This window comes from Salvelinus sp. IW2-2015, linkage group LG33 (assembly GCF_002910315.2).
Source record: "Salvelinus sp. IW2-2015 linkage group LG33, ASM291031v2, whole genome shotgun sequence".
In the NCBI taxonomy this organism is placed as follows: Eukaryota; Metazoa; Chordata; class Actinopteri; order Salmoniformes; family Salmonidae; genus Salvelinus; species Salvelinus sp. IW2-2015.
This window is the reverse complement of record NC_036872.1, coordinates 19,823,227-19,848,387: the sequence shown is the minus strand read 5'-3', so window position 1 is coordinate 19,848,387 and position 25,161 is coordinate 19,823,227. Positions and strand designations below refer to the sequence as shown.

At 42.2% G+C, this 25,161-nt stretch overlaps 1 protein-coding gene across 1 annotated transcript; it reads left to right on the top strand.

Moving 5' to 3' along the window:
- Nucleotides 1–1,957: 1,957 nt before the first annotated feature.
- LOC111957700 (arginine/serine-rich coiled-coil protein 2) lies at nt 1,958–21,196 on the top strand. Its single transcript, XM_023978644.2, has 10 exons — nt 1,958–2,084; nt 10,961–11,117; nt 11,375–11,415; nt 15,605–15,774; nt 15,902–16,018; nt 16,199–16,321; nt 19,636–19,712; nt 19,807–20,075; nt 20,307–20,396; nt 20,492–21,196. The coding sequence occupies exons 1-10, from the start codon at nt 2,079–2,081 to the stop codon at nt 20,675–20,677; spliced, it is 1,236 nt and encodes a 411-aa protein (XP_023834412.1). The 5' UTR covers nt 1,958–2,078; the 3' UTR covers nt 20,678–21,196.
- The last annotated feature ends 3,965 nt before the right edge of the window (nt 21,197–25,161 follow it).

Sequence of the window (25,161 nt, the reverse complement as noted above, 5' to 3'; positions counted from 1 at the left end):
GGGGTGAGTGTAACCGGTGTGAAATGGATTGCGGGGTGCGTGCTAATAGCGTTTTAATCGGTGACGTCACTCGCTCTGAGACCTTGAAGTAGTTGATCCCCTTGCTCTGCAAGAGCCGCGGCTTTTTTTGGGACGATGGGTAATGATGCTTCGAGGGTGGCTGTTGTCGATGTGTGCAGAGGGTCCCTGGTTCGAGCCCAGGTAGAGGCGAGGAGAGGGGCGGAAGCAAAACTGTTACAATAGCAAAGGGTCTTAATAGTTAAGTAAATAAGGTATTTCTGTTGTTTTTTATACATTTGGTACAATTTCTAAAAACCTGTTTTCGCTTTGTCATTATAGGATATTGTGTGTAAATTGATGAGGAATTGTTTTTATTTAATCAATTTTAGAATAAGGCTGTAACGTAACAAAATGTGGAAAAAGTCAAGGGGTCTGAATACTTTCCAAATGCACTGTATGTGCATATTATGTGTGAGTAAACAAACAATGGAGTGGGTGTTTGTGTGTGTGTTGGAGTGACAGTGCATAGAGACAGTGCAAATATTGAAATAAAAGATCAATAAAGATACAGGGTAAACAGTTCGTGTATCTATTTTGTTAGTTATTTATCAGTCATATTGCTTGGGGATAGAAGCTGTTCAAGAGCCTGTTGGTTTCAGACTTGATGCACCGGTACCTCTTGCTGTGTGGCAGCAGAGAAAATAGTCTATGACTTGGGTAGTTGGAGTCTTTGACGATTTTCTGGGCCTTCTTTTCACACCGCCTGATATAGAGGTCCTGGATGGCAGGGTGCTCGGCCCCAGTGATGTACTGGGCTATCCGCAAAACCCTTTGTAGCACCATGTGATCGAGGGTGGTGCTATTGCCATACCAAGCAGTAATGCAGCCAGTCAATATGCTGTCAATGGTACAGCTATAGAACCTTTTCAGGATTTAAGAGCCCATGCCCAACTTTGTCAACCTCCTGAGAGGGAAGAGTCACTGTCGCACCTTCTTCACGACTGTGCGTGTGTGTTTGGATCATCTTTAGTGATTTGGTCACCGAGGAACTTGAAGCTGTCTATCTGCTCAACTGCCGCCCTGTTGATGTGGATGGGGCATGCTCGACCCCACCCCACCACACACAATAAACTCCTTGGTCTTGCTGATGTTGAGGGAGAGATTGTTGCTCCGGCACCACACTGCCAGGTCACTGACCTCCTCGCTGTAGGCTGACTCATCATCGCCGGTGATCAAGCCTACCACCATTTTGTCGTTAGCAAACTTGATAATGGTGGTGGAGTCATGTGTGGCCACACGGTCGTGGGTGAACAGGGAGTACAGGAGGGGACTAAGAACACACCCCGGTGGGGACCCTATGTTAAAGGTCAGCGTGGTGGAGGTGATGTTGCCTACCCTCACCACCTGGAGTCAGATCGTCAGGAAGTCCAGGATTCAGTTGCAGAGGGAGGTGTTCAGACCCAGAGTCTTAAGCTTGGTGACGAGCTTGGAGGGGATAATGGTGATGAACAGCATTCTCACATAGGTATTCCTTTTATCTGGGTGGGTGAGGGCCGTGTGGAGAGCAGGAATGATTGTGGTCATCATAAAATATGTGGGGATTACAGAGAGGTTGAAAATTACCAAGAATATGCCTGCCAGTTGATCTGCACATGTGCTGAGATTGCGCCTTGGAATACTGTCAGGGCCCCAGGCCTTGCTGGTGTTGACCTAATTAACTCCAATATAAAGTAGTTTTTCCAAGTGCGTCCACTTATATCTGTGCATTCGTAACAAACTAACCATTACGAAACTTATATTCTATCAAATAAGATTCATCCAGAAAATGTGCAATTATTGTTTGTTGACCAAATTCGACACTCTCATTGACCACCATACAAAAATTACTCACTTCATGGGTTTATTGTCGTGGACAAATTGTGATCGGAGTAAAACCTCTTACTCCGCCACTTCCGCTCTCTGTTGTAACAGAACGGCCTGGAAGTGGGAGGAATTTGCTGGAACACCGAACGAAGCTCAACGACAGCACAGAAAGAACAACTCACATTTATTTTTTACGGGGGTTCTTCAAGTGACTCATGGCGGTAAGTGTTCACCAAATACATTACCATCGAGTTCATATAATCATTTATGCTAGCTGTTTCTATTTTAAAGATGTTTTGTTTAATCAAGATGGCGTCTTTGCCGTGGCAGCCATGTCGACAACCTAGCGAGTTAACGTCAGTAGCTAGTTGCTGTAGTAGTTGGTAGCTTTGTCTTGTTGATTTTGGAAATATATGGAAATTCTACTTTATCGGATTATGTTAGTGTTAACTAGTTACCTAACTAGGTATATCATTTAACGTTCGCTAGTTAACTATGTACCTTGAGTTGCAGGAGTCTTTTGCAAACTAGCAACGTCGTTAGGTAGCAAACGTTTGTGGGTGTTTTTACACTCAGTCCCTTTCAGCCAATTTTTGTGAACTCAGTGCGGTTCTCTTAATTGTTTGTGCAGTGAAAACACTCCAAATGAACTCAGACCCCTCGAGTCCCGAACCGATCTGAAACCATTTCGAGAGGTGATCTGAGTTAGGTTCGGTTCCCTTTTTTTAGGATAATGTAAACACTCAACGCCCTAGATTCGCTTGTCATTATTCCCGCACCACACACTAGATTACTGCAACACCGTTTCCCCTGCCATAGCCCCTCACATTGGTGCTAAAAAAGAGAGACAATTATGATGTGCAGGGTCGCGGAAAAAACGTGTGTTGTTTTGGATATTTTTTAGGGATTGTCAGCAATTCCCCCAAAAAGGTAGGACGCATAGCAATTACAAAATGTGTCGAGTTTTTAGTTCAGATTATTTGTTTGCAATTTTGTGATCTAAAGGCTGAGAGCTTCGTAAAATGTTTATTTGATTGTGGGGTTTGAATAGGAGACAAAGTATTTTATGAATCGCAACAGGGTACAAAATCTATTCTAGCTCTTTTTATTTTTTTATTTAACCAGGTAGGCTAGTCCTCATTTACAACTGCGACCTGGCCAAGATAAAGCAAAGCAGTGTTACACAAGGAATAAACAAGCCAATAACAAACAAGTCAATGACACAGTAGAAAAAAATAAAGTCTATATACAGTGTGTGCAAAAGGCATGAGGAGGTAGGCAATAAATAGGCCATAGGAGCGAATAATTACAATTTAGCAGATTAACACTGGAGTGATAAATGAGCAGATGATGATGTGCAAGTAGAGATACTGGTGTGCAAAAGAGCAGGAAAGAAAATAAAAACAGTATGGGGATGAGGTAGGTAGATTGGGTGGGCTATTTACAGATGGACTGCAGCGATCGGTTAGCTGCTCAAATAGCTGATGTTTTAAAGTTGTTGAGGGAAATAAGTCTCCAACTTCAGCAATTTTTGCAGTTCGTTCCAGTCACTGGCAGCAGAGAACTGGAAGGAAAGCAGGCCAAATGAGGTGTTGGCTTTGGGGATGATCAGTACCTGCTAGAACTTGTGCTACGGGTGGGTGTTGTTATTGTGAAATGAGATAAGGCGGAGCTTTACCTAGCATAGACTTTTATAGATGACCTGGAGCCAGTGGGTCGGGCGACGAATATGTAGCGCGGGCCAGCTGACTAGAGCATACAGGTCGCAGTGGTGGGTGGCATAAGGGGCTTTGGTAACAAAATGGTTGGCCCTGTGATAGACTGCATCCAGTTTGCTGAGTAGAGTATTGGAAGCTATTTTGTAGATGACATCGCCGAAGTCGAGGATCGGTAGGATAGTCAGTTTTACTAGGGTAAGTTTGGCGGCRTGAGTGAAGGAGGCTTTGTTGCGAAATAGAAAGCCGATTCTAGATTTGATTTTGGATTGGAGATGTTTRATATGAGTCTGGAAGGAGAGTTTACAGTCTARCCAGACACCTAGGTATTTRTAGTTGTCCACATATTCTAGGTCRGAACCRTCCAKRGTRGTGATGCTAGTYGGGCGGGCGGGTGYGGGYAGCGAACGGTTGAAAAGCATGCATTTGGTTTTACTAGCGTTTAAGAGCAGTTGGAGGCCACGGAAGGAGAGTTGTATGGCATTGAAGCTCGTTTGGAGGTTAGTTAGCACAGTGTCCAAGGAAGGGCCAGAAGTATACAGAATGGTGTCGTCTGCATAGAGGTGGATCAGGGAATCGCCCGCAGCAAGAGTGACATCATTGATATCTACAGAGAAAAGAGTCGGCCTGAGAATTGAACCCTGTGGTACCCCCATAGAGACTGCCAGAGGTCCGGACAACATGCCCTCCGATTTGACACACTGAACTCTGTCTGCGAAGTAGTTGGTGAACCAGGCGAGGCAGTCATTAGAAAAACCAAGGCTATTGAGTCTGCCGATAAGAATACGGTGATTGACAGAGTCAAAAGGGCCGTAGCCTACATTGGGTGTTCAATTTAAAATTACAGCATGATTTAATCTGCAGTTATTCTTCTGCAATTTATTGTTACTAATAATATTTCATTTTATTAGTATCTTCTGATTACAATTATGTCTCACCATTTAACTAAATGCAATCTATTTGCTTCCAAAATGTAAGTAGGCACACTACATTACCAAAAGTATGTGAACACCTGCTTGTCGAAAAGCTAATTCCAAAATCATGGGCATTAATATGGAGTTGGTCCTACCTTTGCTTCTATAACAGCCTCCACTCTTCTGGGAAGGCTTTCCACTATATGTTGGAATATTGCTGCGGGGATTTGCTTCCATTCAGCCACTAGCATTAGTGAGGTCGGGCATTGATGTTGGGCGATTAGGCCTGGCTCGCAGTCGGCGTTCCAATTCATCCCAAAGGTGTTCACTGGTCAGGGCACTACATTGAGTGAATATTGGAAAAACATCTTGGTTCCTTTCTAATAGCAATGTGAATGCAAAGAGGACTCGGACCAAGAAATAGGTGAAGTGAACTGGCAAAAGAGTTGAGTCCTCATTCAAATTCAAGGGCAGTGTGAATACAAAGAGAACAGAGTTCTTTAGCTTTTTTTTTTTTACCGCGGAGTTCACTTTAAAGAGGACTGAGATCGATTATTTTAAAGAGGACTGACTGTAAAAACACCCGTAGTTAACTTAGCTAGCTAACGTTAGCAATTATGTTGATTTGCCACTTGCAGCCTCCATTTGTATCTAACTAAATGCCCATCGGGTACTTTAATAGGTGTTGGTTTGGTTGACTTAGCGCAAACGCCTGCATACCCAGTAGCTGTCCAGGAGGAGGGTTGGTAACTTTGGAGACAATTAGCTAACGTTAGCGATATAGCTACGACCAGCATTTTATGTTGGGCAATCTGAAGCAAATCAAAGTCTGTAAGGGCCCAGTTGATGTGACTGATGAGTAACCTTGCCTGAGACCTGAAAACTAGTGTTTGCCCTCTGAATTAATGTCTTTAGCTCAGTGGGATAACACAGCCGGTTGAGTCATCGTTCATCTTCCCTAGAACGTAGTGGTGCCGGTCAGTGGTGGAAAAAGTACTCAATTCTCATACTTGAGTAAAAGTAAAGATACCTTAATAGAAAATTACTCAAGTGAAGGTCACCCAGTAAAATACCACTTGACTAAAAGTATTTGATTTTTAAATATACTTAAGTATCAATAGTAAATGTAGTTCAAATATATTTAAGTATCAAAAGTAAAAGTACAAATAATTTAAAAAATCCTTATTAAGCAAACAAGACGGCACAATTTTTTACATTTTTACATCAAATCAAATTTTATTAGTCACATACACATGGTTAGCAGATGTTAATGCGAGTGTAGCGAAATGCTTGAGCTTCTAGTTCCGACAATGCAGTAATAACCAACAGTAATCTAACCTAACAATTCCACACTACTACCTTACACACACACACACAAGTGTAAAGGGATAAAGAATATGTACATAAAGATATATGAATGAGTGGTGGTACAGAACGGCATGGCAGATGCAGTAGATGGTATAGACGGTATATACGTATGAGATGAGTACTGTAGGGTATGTAAACATAAAGTGGCATAGTTTAAAGTGGCTAGTGGTACATGTATTGCATAAAGATGGCAGATGCAGTAGATGATATAGAGTCAGTATATACATATGAGATGGGTAATGTAGGGTATGTAAACTTGTATTAAGTGGCATTGCTTAAAGTGGTAGTGGTACATTTTTTATAATTTCCATCAATTCCATTTTTAAAGTGGCTGGAGTTGAGTCAGTATGTTGCAGCGGCCGCTAATGTTAGTGGTGGCTGTTTAACAGTCTGTGGCCTTGAGATAGAAGCTGTTTTTCAGTCTCTCGGTCCTGCTTTGATGCACTGTACTGACCTCGCTCTGGATGATAGCGGGGTGAACAGGCAGTGGCTTGGGTGGTTGTTGTCCTTGATGATCTTTATGGTTCCTTTTGACATCGGTGGTGTAGGTTCTGGAGGGCAGGTAGTTTGCCCCTGGTGATGCGTTCTGCAGACTCACTACCTCTGGAGAGCCTTACGGTTGTGGCGGAGCAGTTGCCGTACCAGGCGGTGATACAGCCCGACAGGTGCTCTCGATTGTGCATCTGTAGAAGTTTGTGAGTGCTTTTGTGACAAGCGAATTTCTTCAGCTCTGAGGTTGAAGAGGCGCTGCTGCGCCTTCTTCACAACGCTGTCTGTGTGGGTGGACCAATTCAGTTTGTCCGTGATGTGTCACCGAGGAACTTAAATTCACCACTTCTCCACTACTGACCGTCGATGTGGATAGGGGGGTGCTCCCTCTTGCTGTTTCCTGAAGTCCACAATCATCTCCTTGTTTTGTTGACGTTGAGTATAGGTTATTTTCCTTGACACCACACTCCGAGGCCCTCACTCCTCCCTGTAGGCGTCTCGTCGTTTGTTGGTAATCAAGCCTACCACTGTAGTGTCATCCGCAAACTTGATGATTGAGTTGGAGGCGTGCATGGCACGCAGTCGTGGGTGAACAGGGAGTACAGGAGAGGCTCAGAACGCACCTTTGGGGCCCAGTGTTGAGGACAGCGGGTGATGATGTTGTTACCTACCCTCACCACCTGGGGCGGCCCGTCAGGAAGTCCAGGACCCAGTTGCACGAGCGGGGTCGAGACCCAGGGTCTCGAGCTTGATGACGAGTTTGGAGGGTACTATGGTGTTAAATGCTGAGCTGTAATCGATGAACAGCATTCTCACATGGGTATTCCTCTTGTCCAGATGGGTTAGGGCAGTGTGCAGTGTGGTTGCGATTGCGTCGTCTGTGGACCTATTGGGTCGGTAAGCAAATTGGAGTGGGTCTAGCGGTGTCCGGTAGGGTGGAGGTGATATGGTCCTTGACTAGTCTCTCAAAGCACTTCATGATGACGGAAGTGAGTGCTACGGGGCGGTAGTCGTTTAGCTCAGTTACCTTAGCTTTCTTGGGAACAGGAACAACATACAGCCAGGGTCACACTCCAACACTCCAACATTATTTACAAGCAAAGCATTTGTGTTTAGTGAGTCCGCCAGATCAGAGGCAGTAGAGATGACCAGGGATTTTCTCTTCATAAGTGTGTGAATTGGACCACTTTCTGTCCTGCTAAGCATTCAAAATGTAACAAGTACTTTTGTGTCAGGAAAAATGTATGGAGTAAAAAGTTAATAATTTTCTTTAGGAATGTAGTTTAGTAAAAGTTGTCAAATATAAATAGTAAAGTACAGCTACCCCAAAAAACGACTTAAGTAGTACTTTAAAGTAGGGATGCATGATATATCAGCGAACATATCGGAATCGGCCGATATTAGCTAAAAATGCCAACAGCGGTATCGGCCGATGTTAAAAACCGATGTCAAGCTACCATGCATACCTATATAACGTATGTACATGATGTAATAACGGCATGTAAAATTTTGCGCTACAGGTGCAACACAGTATTCCTGACCTAGCCCACACAATGTCTGCTGTGTGGATCGAGCAGTCATTTGGAAGAGTAAGAAAATTCAAAGACAACTCAAAGGCAAAGTCCATTATAGCCAAGATAATGGAATTCATTGTCCTTGACAATCAACCGTTCTCCGTCGTGGGTGATGTTGGCTTTCGCCAACCGGTCGAGCACCGGTACACACTGCCAAGTGCGCTATTTTTCAGATGTTGCCCTACCGGAGTTACACAGTAATAGCGTCACTGCTATTAGCTTCACGACATACATACTAGGGAACGCCGTTTGGGTCTTTGCGTGTATAAAAAGATACAGTAGCACTGTCAAAGCTTTACAATAAAGTCAGCAAACAAGCAAGCACCGGCAACGAACGATGTGTTTACAATACCGCGTTGGTAATAAAGCATCAGTTGTTCGACCGCAACTTCTGGGGGTAGCTAGCTTTAGCTTGGTACCTAGCTATCACCAATACAACCAGCCTGAAAACAATGACCATAGAAACTGCAATCATTTTCATTATTCTTAGCAAGGTTGTAAGTATTGTTGTTCGCCTTTTGAAATTGATCTTCAGTTCATGAAAATAAATAGCTAGCCAGCTACCTAACCCTGTTGCCCAAGCTAATGTTATAAGCAGCCAGCTGGCTTCATCTGGCTAGTGAGTCTCGACCGGACCGGGTTATGTGTTGTGAAGCTAGCCACAATGAGGATTAGGCACAATAGTGGAATTTGCGGTTAGCCTTCAAAATAAAAGTATGTCATTGACAGTGATGCAAATGAATACAAATAGTAGAATTATGCCATTTATTTTGAAGGCTAACCACAAATTCCACTGTTTTGCCTTATCCTTATTGTGGATAGCTTCACATAGATGGGTCCAACCACCATTAAAACTTCTTATGGCTGAGATCCCGTTAACGGGATCGATATGACAACAGCCAGTGAAACTGCAGGGCGCCAAATTCAAAACAACAGAAATCCCATAATAAAAATTCCTCAAACATACAAGTATTTTACACCATTTTAAAGATAAACTTGTAAATCCAGCCACAGTGTCCGATTTTTCAAAAAGGCTTTACGACGAAGCACACCAAACGATTATGTTAGGTCAGTACCTAGTCACAGAAAAACACAGCCATTTTTCCAGCCAAAGAGAGGAGTCACAAAAAGCAGAAATAGAGATAAAATTAATCACTAACCTTTGATGATCTTCATCAGATGACACTCATAGGACTTTGTGTTACACAATACATGTATGTTTTGTTTGATAAAGTTCATATTTATATCCAAAAATCTCAGTTTACATTGGCGCGTTATGTTCAGTAATGTTTTGCCTCAAACATCCGGTGATTTAGCAGAGGGCCACATCAATTTACAGAAATAATCATAATAAACATTGATAAAAGATACAAGTATTATACATGGAACTTTAGATAAACTTCTCCTTAATGCAACCGCTGTGTCAGATTTTGAAAAAGCTTTACCGAAAAAGCACACCATGCTATAATCTGAGTATAGCGCTCAGAGCCCAAACAAGCCATTCAGATATCCGCAATGTTGTGGAGTCAACAGAAGTCAGAAATAGTATTATAAATATTCACTTACCTTTGATCTTCATCAGAATGCACTCCCAGGAATCCCAGTTCCACAATAAATGTCTGTTTTGTTCGATAACGCCCACAATTTGTCCAAATACCTCCCTTTGTTCGCGCGTTTAGTTCCAAAATCCAAATTGATGACGCGCATGTCAGACGAAAAGTCAAAAAATTCCATTGCAGTTCGTAGAAACATGTCAAACAATGTATAGAATCAATCTTTAGGATGTTTTTAACATAACTCTTCAATAATGTTTCAACCGGAGAATTCCTTTGTCTTTAGAAATGCGATGGAACGCAGGTCACTCTCACAGGAGAGCGCGTGGTCAGCTCATGCCAGACACCTGACTCAAAGAGCTCTCCTTCACTCATTCTTCACAGTAGAAGCAGCAAACAAGGTTTTAAAGACTGTTGACATCTAGTGGAAGCCGTAGGAAGTGCAATATGACCCCAAAGACACTGTATATTGGATAGGAAAACCTACAAACCTCAGATTTCCCACTTCCTGGTTGGATTTCTTCTCAGGTTTTTGCCTGCCATATGAGTTCTGTTATACTCACAGACATCATTCAAACAGTTTTAGAAACTTCAGAGTGTTTTCTATCCAAATCTACTAATAATATGCATATCTTAGCTTCTGGGACTGAGTAGCAGGCAGTTTACTCTGGGCATCTTATTCATCCAAGCTACTCAATACTGCCTCCATCCATAAGAAGTTAATCAAATAAGAACTGTCTTATAAAGTAGGGTTATTTTAGAAGATGACACCTAGCTATATAGTTAGCTAGCTAACTATAGCTACTGAAACAGATTATGTCGATTATTATTTGGCATGTATCACACGCAAAGACCCAACGGCGTTCCATAGAAATCCTGGTTGAGAATGAAACGACTGATCAAATGAACAACGAAACAGCACAGCAAGTGAAATAAATGGGTTTTGATTATGTTTTACTGGTAATGGGGACATGTGTAAATGCCAACAAAATAACTTTTTAGTCAGTGTGGTGTGTGTGTGTAACCTTTAACTAGGCAAGACAGTTAAGAACAAATTATTATTTACAATGACGACCTACCCCAGCCAGACCCGGACGACGCTGGGCCAATTGTGTGCCGCCCAATGGGACTCCCAATCACTGCCAGATGTGATACAGCCTGGATTCGAACCAGGGACTGTAGTGACGCCTCTTGCACTGAGATGCAGTGCCTTAGACCGCTGTGTGTAACTATTTAACTGTACTAGAATTCTTAAAAGGCTGCTAAAACTTTGAATTTCGGTTACTGGTATCGTTTTTTTTGGCAAGGAATATATTGGATATTGGTATTGGCCAAAAATGTCATATGGGTACATTTTTACTCATGTACTTTACACCACTGGTCCTGGTTGGGATGCTGTTTTGTGCTGAAACATTGTCTTCCCGAAGTGCTGCTTAAAGAACAAATAAACCGTAAGGTTGATCAGTGTGTTTACTTTAATTTAGGCAAGTGATGCCGACTCGACCAACCTGCTACCCTTGATGGGCTCTCTTTACACGGACAGAAGAAAACACACTATGGAATCATCCAAATCCCCCAGAAGCTCCAAATACCATCCTTCACGATCAAGGTCACACTCCAGGGACCGGAAACGCAAATCAAGTGAGTTAAATGCACTAAATTTGATAACTCGGAATGATGTTTGTAGTTTTGGTAATACATTTTTGTTATGTTCACTTGGTAGGTCACATCCCAGAAACTGGTCATGTTATTTGGATTTGACATAAGCTTAGAGCAGCTGTACCTTGTTGATAGAACAGTCCAAAATAGTCAAGCACTACAGGTGACTCATCGGAGTCAATCCTAATTTAATAGTGCAGTAGAATTTCGTCACTGTTCTCATCGTTTTACTTTTACAGGTGACAAAAAGCACAGACGAAGTCGGAGCAGGAGCAAAGAGGTAACTAATCTTAGTTAATTTTAGTGAACTAAAAGTAGGCTGGAGTACTGTCACCATCTTGAATGTCAATAGTGTCTTTTTTGTTTTTTGTTGACCATGGTAAGTACCAAACAACACTGTAGGCAATGAAACCTGAATCAAAGCATACTAAGAGACTTAATGGAATTATTAAATGGAAAAACTGACATGTTTTAAAACATTTATTTTGATATGTCTCATTAACTTATCCTTGGTCACTTGAGTGTAGCCATAGTAGATGGTGAAGAATATATACAGTACCAGTCAAAAGTTTGGACACCTACTCATTCAAGGTTTTTTATTTTTTATTATTTTCTACATTGTAGAATAATAGTGAAGACATCAAAACTATGACATTTCACATGGAATCATGTAGTAACCAAAAAAGTTTTGAACAAATCAAAATATAATTGAGATTCTTAAAAGTAGCCACCTTTTGCCTTGATGACAGCTTTGCACACACTTCGCATTTTCTCAACCAGCTTCACCTGGAATGCTTTTCCAATAGTCTTGAAGGAGTTCCCAAATATGCTGAGCACTTGTTGGCTGCTTTTCCTTCACTCTGCGGTCCAGCTCATCCCAAGCCATCTCAATTGGGTAGAGGTCGGGTGATTGTGGAGGCCAGGTCATCTGATGCAGCACTCCATCCCTCTCATTCACACATGCGGAGATCATCCGTTCACCTACTCTGCTTCTCACAAAGACACGGCGGTTGGAACCAAACATTTCAAATTTGAATTAATCAGACCAAAGGACAGATTTCCACCGGTCTAATGTCCATTGTTTGTGTTTCCTGGCCCAAGCAAGTCTCTTCTTATTATTGGTGTCCTTTAGTAGTGGTTTCTTTGCAGCAATTTGATCATGAATGCCTGATTCACGCACTCTCTGAAAAGTTGATGTTGAGATGTGTTTGTTACTTGAACTCTGTGAAGCATTTATTTGGGCTGAATTCTGAGGTGCAGTTAACTCTAATTAACTTATCCTCTGCAGCAGAGGTAACACTGGGTCTTCCTTTCCTTTGGGGCTGCAGGTAGCCTAGTGGTTAGAGCGTTGGGTCAGTAACCAGAAGGTTACTGGATCGAATCCCTGAGGTAAAAATCTGTCATTCTGCCCCTGAACAAGGCAGTTACCCCACTGTTCCCCGGTAGACCGTCATTGTAAATAAGAATTTGTTCTTAAACACTTCTTAGGGATAGGCGTCCCGTCAACGGGACAGTTGTAAATCATGCAGCGAAACAACAAATGTCGGTACAAATAAGTGTCTTATATTGGCTGAAAGCTTAAATTCTTGTTAATATAACTGCGCTGTCCAATTTACAGTAGCTATTACTGCGAAAAAATGCCATGCTATTGTATGAGGAGAGCTCTTAACAACAAAACACTTTTTTTTCACCGTGATAAGTTTGATAAATTCACCTCTGAAGGTGAAATGTGTACTTACATTCTGAAATCTTGCTCTGATTTATCATCCAAAGTGTCGTTTTGTTAAATAAAATCATTTTTCATATCCTTAAAAAGGTCCATCTAGCATGCACGATCGATTTTTGTATTTCCACTCGTTCAATTTTCAAAGAAAGGAATCTGAAAATATCACCCTAAATGTTGGTTCAACCAGTCAGATCACGTTTGTATGTATTCCTCAGAGATCCTAGAACGTAACCAGACTTCACTATGTCATTAGGGGTGTAGAAAATTCTATAGGACACTGTATTTGGTCAGAGAGCGATGCCTTCATAGCACGCCGATGACGCGGGCGGTCTTCACTTGATCGACTCTAACTTTGTCAAATAAGCATCAATTGGGGTCATACAAAGCTAGCTAGATAGCCAATGAGCTGGGCTTCGCGGGAACCCTGTGTCTGTCGTAAAATGTAGCTGCTAACCTTGTGCGACAGCATGCCTTTTCTTTTTGGACAAAAATTATAAGAATATTCAGAGTTATGAAAACTGGTTCTTTTGCAAATGTTGAACTTATAATATGGCTACTAATACTGGAAAAGCTGAATCAGTCCAAGTATACAGATTTGACAATATTCTTGCAGAAAAATGTAATATGAATACAAATGTCTCTCACGATTTGCCCAAATGTACCTGGGTGACTGCACACTAAATGTCATGTAGTTCGCTCATACTTCAAGTTATCCGTCAAACTTTGCACATACACTGCTGCCATCTTGTGGACACCATCGGAATTACAACCAGAGTGATGACTAGAACTGGGACCTTTCTGTTGCATTTCAAAGATGGTTGGATTTTCTTCTACCAGATCTATTGTGTTTTTCTCCAACGCTCAATTCACATTTCCACAAACTTCAAAGTGTTTCCTTTCAAATGGTACCAAGAATATGCATATCCTTGCTTCAAGGCCTGAGCTACAGGCTGTTAGATTTGGGTATGTCATTTTAGGCACAAAAAAATTGGAAAAAGGGGGCTATCCCTAAGAAGTTTAACTGGCGTGCCTAGTTAAGTAAAGGTTACATTTTAAAATAAAAATCCTGTGGTGGTCCTCATGAGCCAGTTACATCATAGCGCTTGATGTTTTTTGCGACTTCACTTGAAGAAACTTTAAAAGTTCTTGAAATGTTCCGGATTGACTGACCTTCATGTGTTAAAGAAATTATGGACTGTCGTTTCTCTTTGCTTATTTGAGCTGTTCTTGCCATAATATGGACTTGGTCTTTTACCAATAAGGGCTATCTTCTGTATACCCCCCTACCTTGTCACAACACAACTGATTGGCTCAAACAAATTAACTTTTAACAAGGCACACCTGTTAATTGAAATGCATTCCAGGTGACTACCTCATGAAGCTGGTTGAGACAATGCCAAGAGTGTGCAAAGCTGTCATCAAGGGAACGGGTGGTTACTTTGAAGAATCTCAAATATATATTTTGAATTGTTTAACACTTGGTTACTTTTTTTGGTTACTACATGACTCCATATGTGTTATTTCATAGTTTTGATGTCTTCACTATTATTCTACAATGTAGACAATAGTACAAATAAAGAAAAACCCTTGAATGAGTAGGTGTCCAAACTTTGTACTGGTACTGTATATGAGATTATTTTTTAAATAAATCCTGTGTGTAGATCACATGATAACATTTCTACAATAAATCATACTCAGCGTGCTAAAGCACGAAGAGACACTGAACTGAAGACGCTGCTGACATAGCAAAATTATATGCCTACTACTCGGACAGGTAACTATCAGCCATTCAAACTTATACTTGCCTCCTAGAAAATAATTGCAAATAAAGGAAATTAACATTAGCCTTTTCCTGGGTTCAATTGCCTATTACTGGGTTCAATTCAAGCTCAAGTCAAAGAAGTCTGCTGGCTGTAACCTTATTAATCCAAATTCATTCTGAGCCCACCATTGAAATCTTCCTGGCTGCATGCACTTGTAGATTGGGGAGGGAATAAAGTGCTGAATTAAAACGTATGTATTAAAGCTGTCTCAGAGGTGATGATCCACGATAATCTACATTGAGTTTTGGGTACTATATAAGGTGTTTAATTTATGTGCCTTCCATAATATGATTGAAACAAAACTAAGAAGTGACTGTACTTGGTGCACTTGAGTAGGTGGTAGATTTGACAAAACCTACGTGCTACAAGTTCGAGTATGTGTCTTGGTACATTGGAGGGCATTTCATTATCAAATTTATCTCCAGCTGTCTAAGGCACTGCATCTGTGCTAGAGGTGTCACTACAGACCCTGGTTCGATTCCAGGCTGTATTACAACTGGCCGTGATTGTGCGCCACCCTATGGGACTCCCAATTGGCCCAGCGTCGTCTGGGTTAGGGTTTGGCTGGGGTAGGCCGCCATTGTAAATAAGAATTTGTTCTTAACTGACTTGTTAAATAAGATGAATAAAAAAGTTGCACTCACAAAGTGGGGAAAAACAACATTTAAACAAGCAGTTAAAAAGTGGACTGACAGTGTAGCTCCGTCAAGCTATTTACCCTTCTTACATATCCGGTCATGGTCGGTCATGTTGTAAAGAAATGTTTGGTTTCTGGTGTTCAGTCGTTCTAAATATGAGGGGGATGTATGTCTGAAGTGAGCATGAGTTCTCAACATGCTTTGGTATCTTCTGTATCAAACAGTTGTACTAACTCTTTGTTGCACTATTTTCCTGAAAGAGACACCTTCTTCTTAAAACAGGCACAAAGGAGGGACTCTGAGAAGCCATCAAAATCTCACAGCAAGCAGGATGATCTGCCGGAGCAGACTGAGAGGGGCAGGGAGAGACTTTCTGCAGAGAACGGGGAGGAGCGACACCGGCGCAAAGACAAGAAGGGACGGAGCCACTCCAGGTCACACTCATGCGACAGGTGGGTCTAGGCTCAGTGAGATGCTACATGATGACTTGATGTATTGAGATTGGTCACAGTAAACTGGGTAGAGTGAGTTGCATGTTTTCTTTTATAAGAATAAAACTTGCATTTTGTCTGGTTTTAGGCGTCATCGCAGCAGAAGTCGGGACAAACTGAGATCGCGTTCCCCGCGGGAGAAGAAGAAGAGGGCCAGGTCCCGGTCGGGCTCAAAGACCAAACACCGCCGCAGGAGCAACAGCAGGTGCGTTTCGTTTGCTTCTTTCCCTACCATTTTCTGTGTTTGTCTTTAGTAACCACTCCTGTGTCCCTCACATTTGCCACTCTTCGTCAGTTAGTCACCATGTGTCTCTTAAATTGTGTTGTGTGTGTGACTGAATGCAGATCTTTCTGTGGATCTTGAAATGCTATAATGTCTCTTTAGAGGGCGGAAGAAGAAGAATGAGAAAGTGCACAGAAAAGAGAAGAGTCGTAGCAGGTCTGTGAGCCCCCAGGCTTTTCGGGGCAGAAACACTGCCATGGACGCACAAGAGGCCCTGGCCAGAAGGTACCGCAGCATCTTAGGGTGTTTTCACACTTGGTCCCTTTCAGACAATTTTTGTTAACTCAGTGTGGTTTTGCTTAATATTTTGTGCAGTGTGCTCACCCCAAAGGAACTCGTACCTCTCAAAAGAGCCCCCCCTCCCCCCGATTCAAACCGAACAGAGACCATCTCGAGAGTTGGTCTGAGTTCGGCTTGTTTGAATTCCGTGTTCCGGTTCCATTGTGAACACAAAGCTCCCTAGGTTCGCTTGTCAGTATTCCGGCACCACACTAGACTACTGCAACACCGTTTCCCCTGCCATAAACCCTCACATTGGTGCCAGAAAAGAAAGCTGGTGATGTGCAGCTTCGCAGGAAAAAGTGTCCTGTTTTTGGATATTGATTAGCGATTGTCAAAGATGCACAGAAATTCCAAAATGTCTAGAATTTTTAGTTCAGTTTATTTGTTTGCAATATGTGATCTATAGGCTAAGAGAGCTGTTTATTTATTGTGGGGTTTTAATAGTGTGAGAAGACAACATATTTCGTGAGAATCGCAACATAGGGTACAAATCTATTCTAGCTCTTAAAGGTGCAGTAGTAACAATTTAGGTAACATCATTATTTAGTCTGCAGTTGTTCTCTTGCTATTTATTCTCTCACCAATAATATTTGCATGTTAACCCTTAGCCTACAACTTCTGCGACCCCGTGGAAATCAAATTAACGTAATAGAAAATCCCCATCAAAATCCGTCTGTTTAAGCTAGAGCGATGTTTTTTTGCATGGTCTGTGTCTCAATCAACCGCAACCGCTGATATCGCCCTTCCGCATCTGCGGTGAAAGGTGGCAGAGCTAGAGCGGTGTTTGTCAGACCATAAGACATCTCAAATCGGTCTTGTCACAAAAACGTCTGTAGCGTCCGAACGGTTATGACCACTCTATTGAAAGATGACTCTCACGAACACGATGGCATTCATTTTGCTCTAGGATGTCCACAACCCTCACAGGACTTGTCTGAAGTCAGTACAGCCTCCTCTGCCAATTTCTGTCTGTAGCATCCGAACTGTTTGGGCTACACACTAATCTGCTAATATGACCACTCTGACAGCCAAGACTCAAGAACACAATGGTGTTCTCCGTTTAGCTCTAGGACACTCACAAGATCTGATGGTCCCCGGTACCAGTTTACATAGATATTCAGACCCTTTACTCAGTACTTTGTTCGGGCACCTTTGGCAGGAAATTACAGTGTTGAGTCGTTTTTGTTATGACACTACAAACTTGGCACACCTGTATTTGGCGATTTTTCTCCTTTTCTTCTCTGCAGATCCTCTCAAGCTCTGTCTTGTTGGATGGGACTCTCCAGTGATTTACAATCAGGTTTAAGTCCGGACTCTGGCTGGGCCATTCAAGGACATTCAGAGACTTGTCCCTGAAGCCACTCCTGTGTTGCCCTTTTGGAAGGTGAACCTTCGCCCCAGTCTGAGGTCCTGAGAGCTCTGGAGCAGGTTTTCGTCAAGGATCTCTCTGTACTCTGCTCCGTTCATCTTTACCTCGTTCCTGACTAGTATCCTGCCGCTGAAAAACATTCCCACAGCATGATTCTGCCACCACCATGCTTCACCATAGACATGGTGCCAGGTTTCCTCCAGACGTGAGATGGAACTCTTTGTTCAATCTTGGTTTCATCAGACCAGAGAATCTGGGTTCTCATGGTCTGGAAGTCCTTTAGGTGCCTTTTGGCAAACTCCAAGCTGGCTATCATGTGCCTTTTACTGAGGAATGGCTTCCTTCTGGCCACTCTACCATAAAGGCCTGATTGGTTGAGTTCTGCAGAGATGGGAGAACCTTCCAGAAGGACAACCATCTTCACAGAGGAACTCTGGAACTCTGTCAGAGTAACCATCGGGTTCTTGGTCACCTCCCTGACCCAGAATGATGGAGGCCACTGTGTTCTTGGGGACCTTCAATGCTGCAGACATTTTTTGGTAATCTTCCCCAGATCTGTGCCTGGACACAATCCTGTCTCGGAGCTGCACAGACAATTCCTTCGACCTCTTGGCTTGGTTTTTGCTCTGACATGCACTGTCAACTGTGGAACCTTATATAGACAGGTGTGTGTGCTTTTCCAAATCATGTCCAATCAATTGAATTTACCACAGGTGGACTCCAATCAAGTTGTAGAAACATCTCAAGGATGATCAATGGAAACAGGATGCACCTGAGCTCAATTTCGAGTCTCATAGCAAAGGTTCTGAATACTTATGTAAATAAGGTATCTCTTATACATTTGCAAAAATGTCAAAACCTGTTTACGTTTGTCATTATGGGGTATTGTGTGTAGATTGCTGAGGAATAGTTTAAGTAACTATTTTAGAGTAAGGCTGTAACGTAACAACATGTGGACAATGTCAAGGGGTCTGAATACTTTCTGAAGGCACCTTATGTGGAGATAGTTTAGTCCCTAAAATAGGGGATAAATACATGTTAAAAAATAGAAAGGTCATTAAAAGTTTCCTGAGCTTTCTTATCTCAGATATAGGACAGACACTTCGGAACAAACTTCCGTTTGATATTCTTTTTTGACTGTTCCATGTAGTGAATCTGTTATTCAGTGTGTTTCTATTGGCTAATAGCAGTAATGCCAAATTCAATGTTTCATCCAATATAATTTTTTCCCCCTGGTACCTTTTTAAGGGGTCTTAAAATGTAAAATCAAATAGATAAATGTTCCTTGGTATGACCGTCTTAAAATAATTCCCCCCTCCCCCGGCTTAGACTCTAGACAGGGTTAATAGTATCTTCTAATTACAATTGTCTCATATTTTAACTAAATGCAGTCTATTAGCTTCCAAAATATAAGTGGGTATATTTAGCTGTCCGACAACACATTCTGATTTGAATGGCTTGAGTGTATTGAGTGTGTATTGAGTGACTGTTGGAAAAAGATCTTGGTTCCTTTCTAAACATAGCAATGTTGGAACATTGCTGCGGGGACTTGCTTCCATTCAGCCACGAGCATTAGTGAGGTCGGGCATTGATGTTGGGCGATTAGGCCTGGCTCGCAGTCGGCGTTCCAATTCACCCCAAAGGTGTTCACTGGGGTTATGGTCAGGGCTCTGTGTAGGTCATTCAAGTTCTTCCACACCATTTTTGTATGGACTGAGATCGATTCTTTTAATGGGGACTATATGTGAAAACACCCTTAGAGGAACTGTGGGGTTCATGATTTGTTTCTTGAGTATCTCTATTTGATAGTGGACAATCTATCATTCTGCTCCCAAAGCCTAGCTGACAAATATGAACACCCTTCACTGTCTTTTCTCTATATCTCCAGGTTGGAAAGGGCAAAGAAACTGCAAGAGCAGAAAGAAAAGGAGATGTTGGAGAAACAGCATCAGGAGGTACATGCAGGTGAGACACTTCTCGGCTATCAATTGCACCTAATTCAAAGTGAGTTAAACTGATCACTAACCTCAAACCTTTTTTTTTTTTGTATTGTTTTTAGTGCCAGCCCCCCTGCCGTCTGACACAGTAGTAGTTGCTGCTGCAGCTGCTACCCACCCTGTCCTCAACGTGGCAGCTCTCCTGGCCTCTGGGACACAGGTCACGCCCCAGATCGCCATGGCAGCGCAGATGGCAGCCCTACAAGCCAAAACCTTAGCAGAGACTGGCATTGCTGTGCCCAGCTATTACAATCCCTCAGCTGTCAACCCCCTGAAGTTTGCAGAACAGGAGAAGAAAAGGAAGAAGCTCTGGCAGGGAAAGAAGGAAGGGGTAAGATTTTATTTTTGAATCCCTTGTACGCAATACAGAAAATGTAGTGCAATAAGTCTACGCTGTTTATTATCTGATGGGGCCGATTATCGTTAGTGTGCTTTGTTCTGTCCGGAATGTACAACTAGTGACTTAATGAAAAGAAAACGCTACGAAAAAAACATGCAACTCTGCTCATGGTGGCTCGATTGTTGCAAATTACTAATACATTCAAATTGTTTGGTTTTGAAGGACAAGTCCCAGACAGCTGAGTTGTGGGAGAAGCTGAACTTTGGAAATAAGGACCAAAATGTTAAATTTCGTAAACTGATGGGCATCAAAGTATGTATAACCGAGTCCTTTTATTTTCTCATTTAATTGGGGACCATGCTGCGCAGAGCCTTGTATTTCTAACACTGAGATGTCTGTCCTGTCAGGGGGAAGAGGAAGGTGAGGCCTCAAAGCCACTCAACGACGAAGGCCTGAAGACCCTGCAGCAGCAGGAGGAGATGTTCCATAACCTTGACGTTCAGTACGAGATGGCCAGGTCCCAGACCCACACTCAGAGAGGCATGGGACTAGGCTTTGGCTCTTCATTCTCACGGGGCATGGATGCGATCTAATGCCAAACCATGCACTGGCTTGCCCTTGCTTTCTTCCTCATAGGTCTCTCATCATAGCTAGCACTCAAGCTTGCATGGATGTTGTTGCATTGGATCTGTAATTTATTTAGAAACAATCTCACGTCTTGGAACATTCCCATGTAAATAGATACTGAGTGTTAAGAAATCTGGACATCTTTTCAGAATGATGCAATAGTTTGAGTGATGCTGGCTAGATTTAGACTTCTGTTAGAAATGTGATTGCATATTGTTTTTTACTCAAATTGTATACATTTTTTATGGTAGATCAAGTGAAATAATTCTGTTTACATATATTTACCAGGAGTCTTTACAAATGGCTTCAGATCATAATCTCAAAATGTAGCCGTTATATCATCTTTCCGTTTCCTTTCTACTGAATGGAAATGTAAGAGTGGATCATACTACTAAGATGTTTAGCAGGCATCCGATGGTTTCATGGAAGGAGTGAACAATAGTGTTACATATGTCCTTTAAATAAAAGTCCCTTTGTGTTGAGAAGTGGTGCTTGGTGTTTGTTTTGGCCATGAATGCTTTATACACAGCTACAAAAAAAAATTGTGGGTGTAGCAAACACGTATTTCCGAATGGCTTTTTGCTGAGAGAGGATGCATACAGCATTGACTAAGTACCCATGACTGCATGGCCAAGCACGCCTCCAACTCAATCATCAAGTTTGCAGACGACACAACAGTAGTAGGCTTGATTACCAACAATGATGAGACGCCTCCCTGTAGGCTGAGGGCTCTGGGAGTGGTGCCAGGAAAAAACCTCTCACTCAATGTCAACAAAACAAAGGAGATGATTGTGGACTTCAGGAAACAGCAGAGGGAGCAACCTCCCTATCCACATCGATGTGGCCACAGTGGAGGAGGTGGAAGCTTCAAGTTCCTCAGCGTACACATCACTGACAAACTGAAATGGTCCACCCACACAGACAGCGTGGTGTTGAAGGCGCAACAATGCCTCTTCAACTTCAGGAGGCTAAAGAAAACCCTCACAAACTTTTACAGACGCACAATTGAGAGCATCCTGACGGGCTGTATCACCGCCTGGGTCACACCACTTTTAGAAATGGATCATTAGCCACTAGCCAATGTTCCGTATCTAGCATTCCTCATCTCATATGTATAAAATGCACTCCACACTATTCTATGGTATCTTAGTCACTTTTAAATTGTGTTTACATATTGTATCACCCATTTCATATGTATATACTGTATTGTGTTCAATACTACACCACTGTTAAACAGCCATCTCCAGCACATCAGAGGCTGCTGCCTATAGACATAGATTAGGAATCACTAGCCACTTTGTCTCTGTATCTTGCATTACTCATCTCATATGTGTAAATTGTACTCTATTCTATGGTATATTAGTCACTTTAATTGTTTGTAAATATTGCATCACCCATCTCATATGTATATACTGTACTCTATACTACGCCACTGTATCTTAGTCCAATGCCGCTCTGAATTAATCAATCAGTTTTATGTGTATTTTGGGTATATGTTGTGAAACTTAGATATTACTTGATAGATTTTGCTGCACTGTCGGAGCTAGAAGCACAAGCATTTTGCTACACCCGCAATAACGTCTGCCAAACATGTATGTGACCAATAAGATTTGATTTGAAAACTCGAACATGAATGATAAAATTATTTATTTTTTGGGGGCATAATCTGGCAATGGCTAACTGGCCCAAAGTCAATTAACAACACATTACATGACTGCTACCGGGGACATAAAACACATTAGTCTCAATCACTGACACGCTACAGTAACAGTCAAAAGTTTGGACACCCCTACTCATTCCAGGGTTTTCCTTTATTTTTACTATTTTCTACATTGTAGAATAATAGTGAATAAATCAAAACTATGAAATAACACATATGGAATCATGTAGTAACCGGAAAAAGTGTTAAACATATCAAAATATATTTGAGATTTGAGATTCTTCAAAATAGCCACACTTGGCATTCTCCCAACCAGCTCATGAGGTAGTCACTTAAAAGTTAATTTGTGGAATTTCTTTCCTTCTTAATGCGTTTGAGCCAATCAGATGTGTTGTGACAAGGGAGGGGTGATAGCTCTATTTGGTAAAAGACCAAGTCCATTTTATGGCAAGAACAGCTCAAATAAGCAAAGAGAAATGAGAGTCTATCATTACTTTAAGACATGAAGGTCAGTCAATCCAGAAACATGGGCAATGGACATTAGACCAGTGGAAATCTGTCCTTTGGTCTGATGAGTCCAGATTTGAGATTTTTGGTTCCAACCGTCATGTCTTTGTGAGACGCAGAGTAAGTGAACGGATAATCTCTGTATGTGTGTTCCCACCATGAAGCATGGAGGAGGAGGTTTGATGGTGTGGGGGTGCATTGCTGGTGACACTCGGTTATTTATTTAGAATTCAAGGCACACTTAACCATCATGCCTACCACAGCATTGTGCAGCGATACGCCATCCCATCTGGTTTGCGCTTTGTGGGACTATCATTTGTTTCTCAACAGGGCAATGACCGAAAACACCCCCCCAGGCTGTATAAGGGCAATTTGACCAAAAAGGAGAGTGATGGAGTGCTGCATCAGATGACCTGGCCTCCACAATCACCCGACCTCTACCCAATTGAAATGGTTTGGGATGAGTTGGACCAGGTCATCTGATGCAGCACTCCATCACTCTCCTTTTTGGTCAAATGAAGGAAAAGAAGCCAACAAGTGCTCAGCATATTTGGGAACTCTTTCAAGACTGTTCAAAAAGCATTCCTCATGAAGCTGGTTGGCTACTTTGAAGAATATAAAATCTATTTAGATTTGTTTAACACTTTTTTGGTTACTACATGATTCCACATGTGTTACTTCATGTATTACTTTATAGTGTTGATGTCTTCACTATTATTCTACAATGTAGAAAATAGTCAAAATAAATAAAAACCCTTGAATGAGTAGGTGTGTCCAAACTTTTGACTGGTACTGTATATACAGAGGTATGTGGACGCCCCTTCAAATTAGTGGATAAGCCCCACCCGTTGCTGATTGGTGTATAAAATCAAGCACACAGCCATGCAATCTCCATACAGAAACATAGGCAGTAGAAAGGCCTTACTGAAGAGCTCAGTGACTTTCAATGTGGCACCGTCATAGGATGCCACCTTTCCAACAAGTTAGTTCATAAAATGTTTGCCCTGATATGGCTGCCCCGGTCAACTGTAAGTTCTGTTATTGTGAAGTGGAAACGTCTAGGAGCAACAACGGCTCAGCTGCGAAGTGCTAGGCCACACAAGCTCACAGAACAGGACCGCCGAGTGCTGAAGCGCGTCCTCGGTTGCAACACTCACTAACTAGTTCCAAACTGCTTCTGGAAGCAACGTCAGCACAATAATTTGTTCCTCGGGAGCTTCATGAAATTGGTTTCCATGGCCGAGCAGCCGCACACAAGCCTAAGATCACCATGCGCAATGCCAAGTGTCGGCTGGAGTGGTGTAAAGCTCGCCTCCATTGGACTCTGGAGCAGTGGAAACGCGTTCTCTGGAGTGAGGAATCACGCTTCACCATCTGGCAGTCCGACCGAATCTAGGTTTGGCGGATGCAAGGAGAACACTACCTGCCCCAATGCATAGTGCCAACTGTAAAGTTTGGTGGAGAAGAAATAAGGAGGTCTGGGGGCTGTTTTTCATGGTTCGGGCTAGTCCCCTTAGTTCCAGTGAAGGGAAATCTTAACGCTACAGCATACACAATGACATTCTAGACGATTCTGTGCTTCCAACTTTGTGGCAACAGTTTGGGGAAGGCCCTTTCCTGTTTCCGCATGACAAGGCCCCTGTGCACAAAGTGAGGTCCATATAGAAATGGTTTGTCGAGATCGGTGTGGAAGAACAATGTTTCAACATCTAGTGGAAAGCCTTTCCATAAGAGTGGAGGCTGTTATAGCAGCAAAGGGGGGGACCAACTCCTTATTAATGCCCATGATTTTGGAATGAGATGTTTGACGCGCAGGTGTCCACATTCATTTGGTCGTGTAGTGTAATTTAAATTGCAAATTTGATAATTACATACATTTGGTAAAGGATATCCATCAATTCTCACAATAGCATTGTGAAATATCTGGAGGATAAATTACATTTCATGACTATGTCAAACCCAGTGCTGAAATTCATTCTATTGTCATCAAGCAGTCCCAAATGGTCATTATCGGAATTTCAGGTGCAGGTAGGTCTCTGGAGCCCACTTTTTGTATCAGGCTAAATCCTACTTCCATTTTAGTAAAATGTCATTAAAGTAACAGTACTTCTACTTAAGTAGTGTATTTCAGCGTTCTTTCCACCCCTGCCTGAATCCAACTGCCTGTCTTTATATTGAATAAAAAAACGACCACTTCAGACATCCAGTCAAATCACACACATTTGGTTCTTGTGAGGGGGTCTGTCAAATCAATGAGCATTAGTGATCCAGCAACGACAACAC

Bases quoted from the DNA above. Each gene is read 5' to 3' on its own strand.
- LOC111957700 (XM_023978644.2), top strand. The intron at 11,416-15,604 runs GTAACTAATCTT...TTCTTAAAACAG, and splicing joins GTCGGAGCAGGAGCAAAGAG to GCACAAAGGAGGGACTCTGA. The intron at 16,322-19,635 runs GTACCGCAGCAT...CTATATCTCCAG, and splicing joins CAAGAGGCCCTGGCCAGAAG to GTTGGAAAGGGCAAAGAAAC.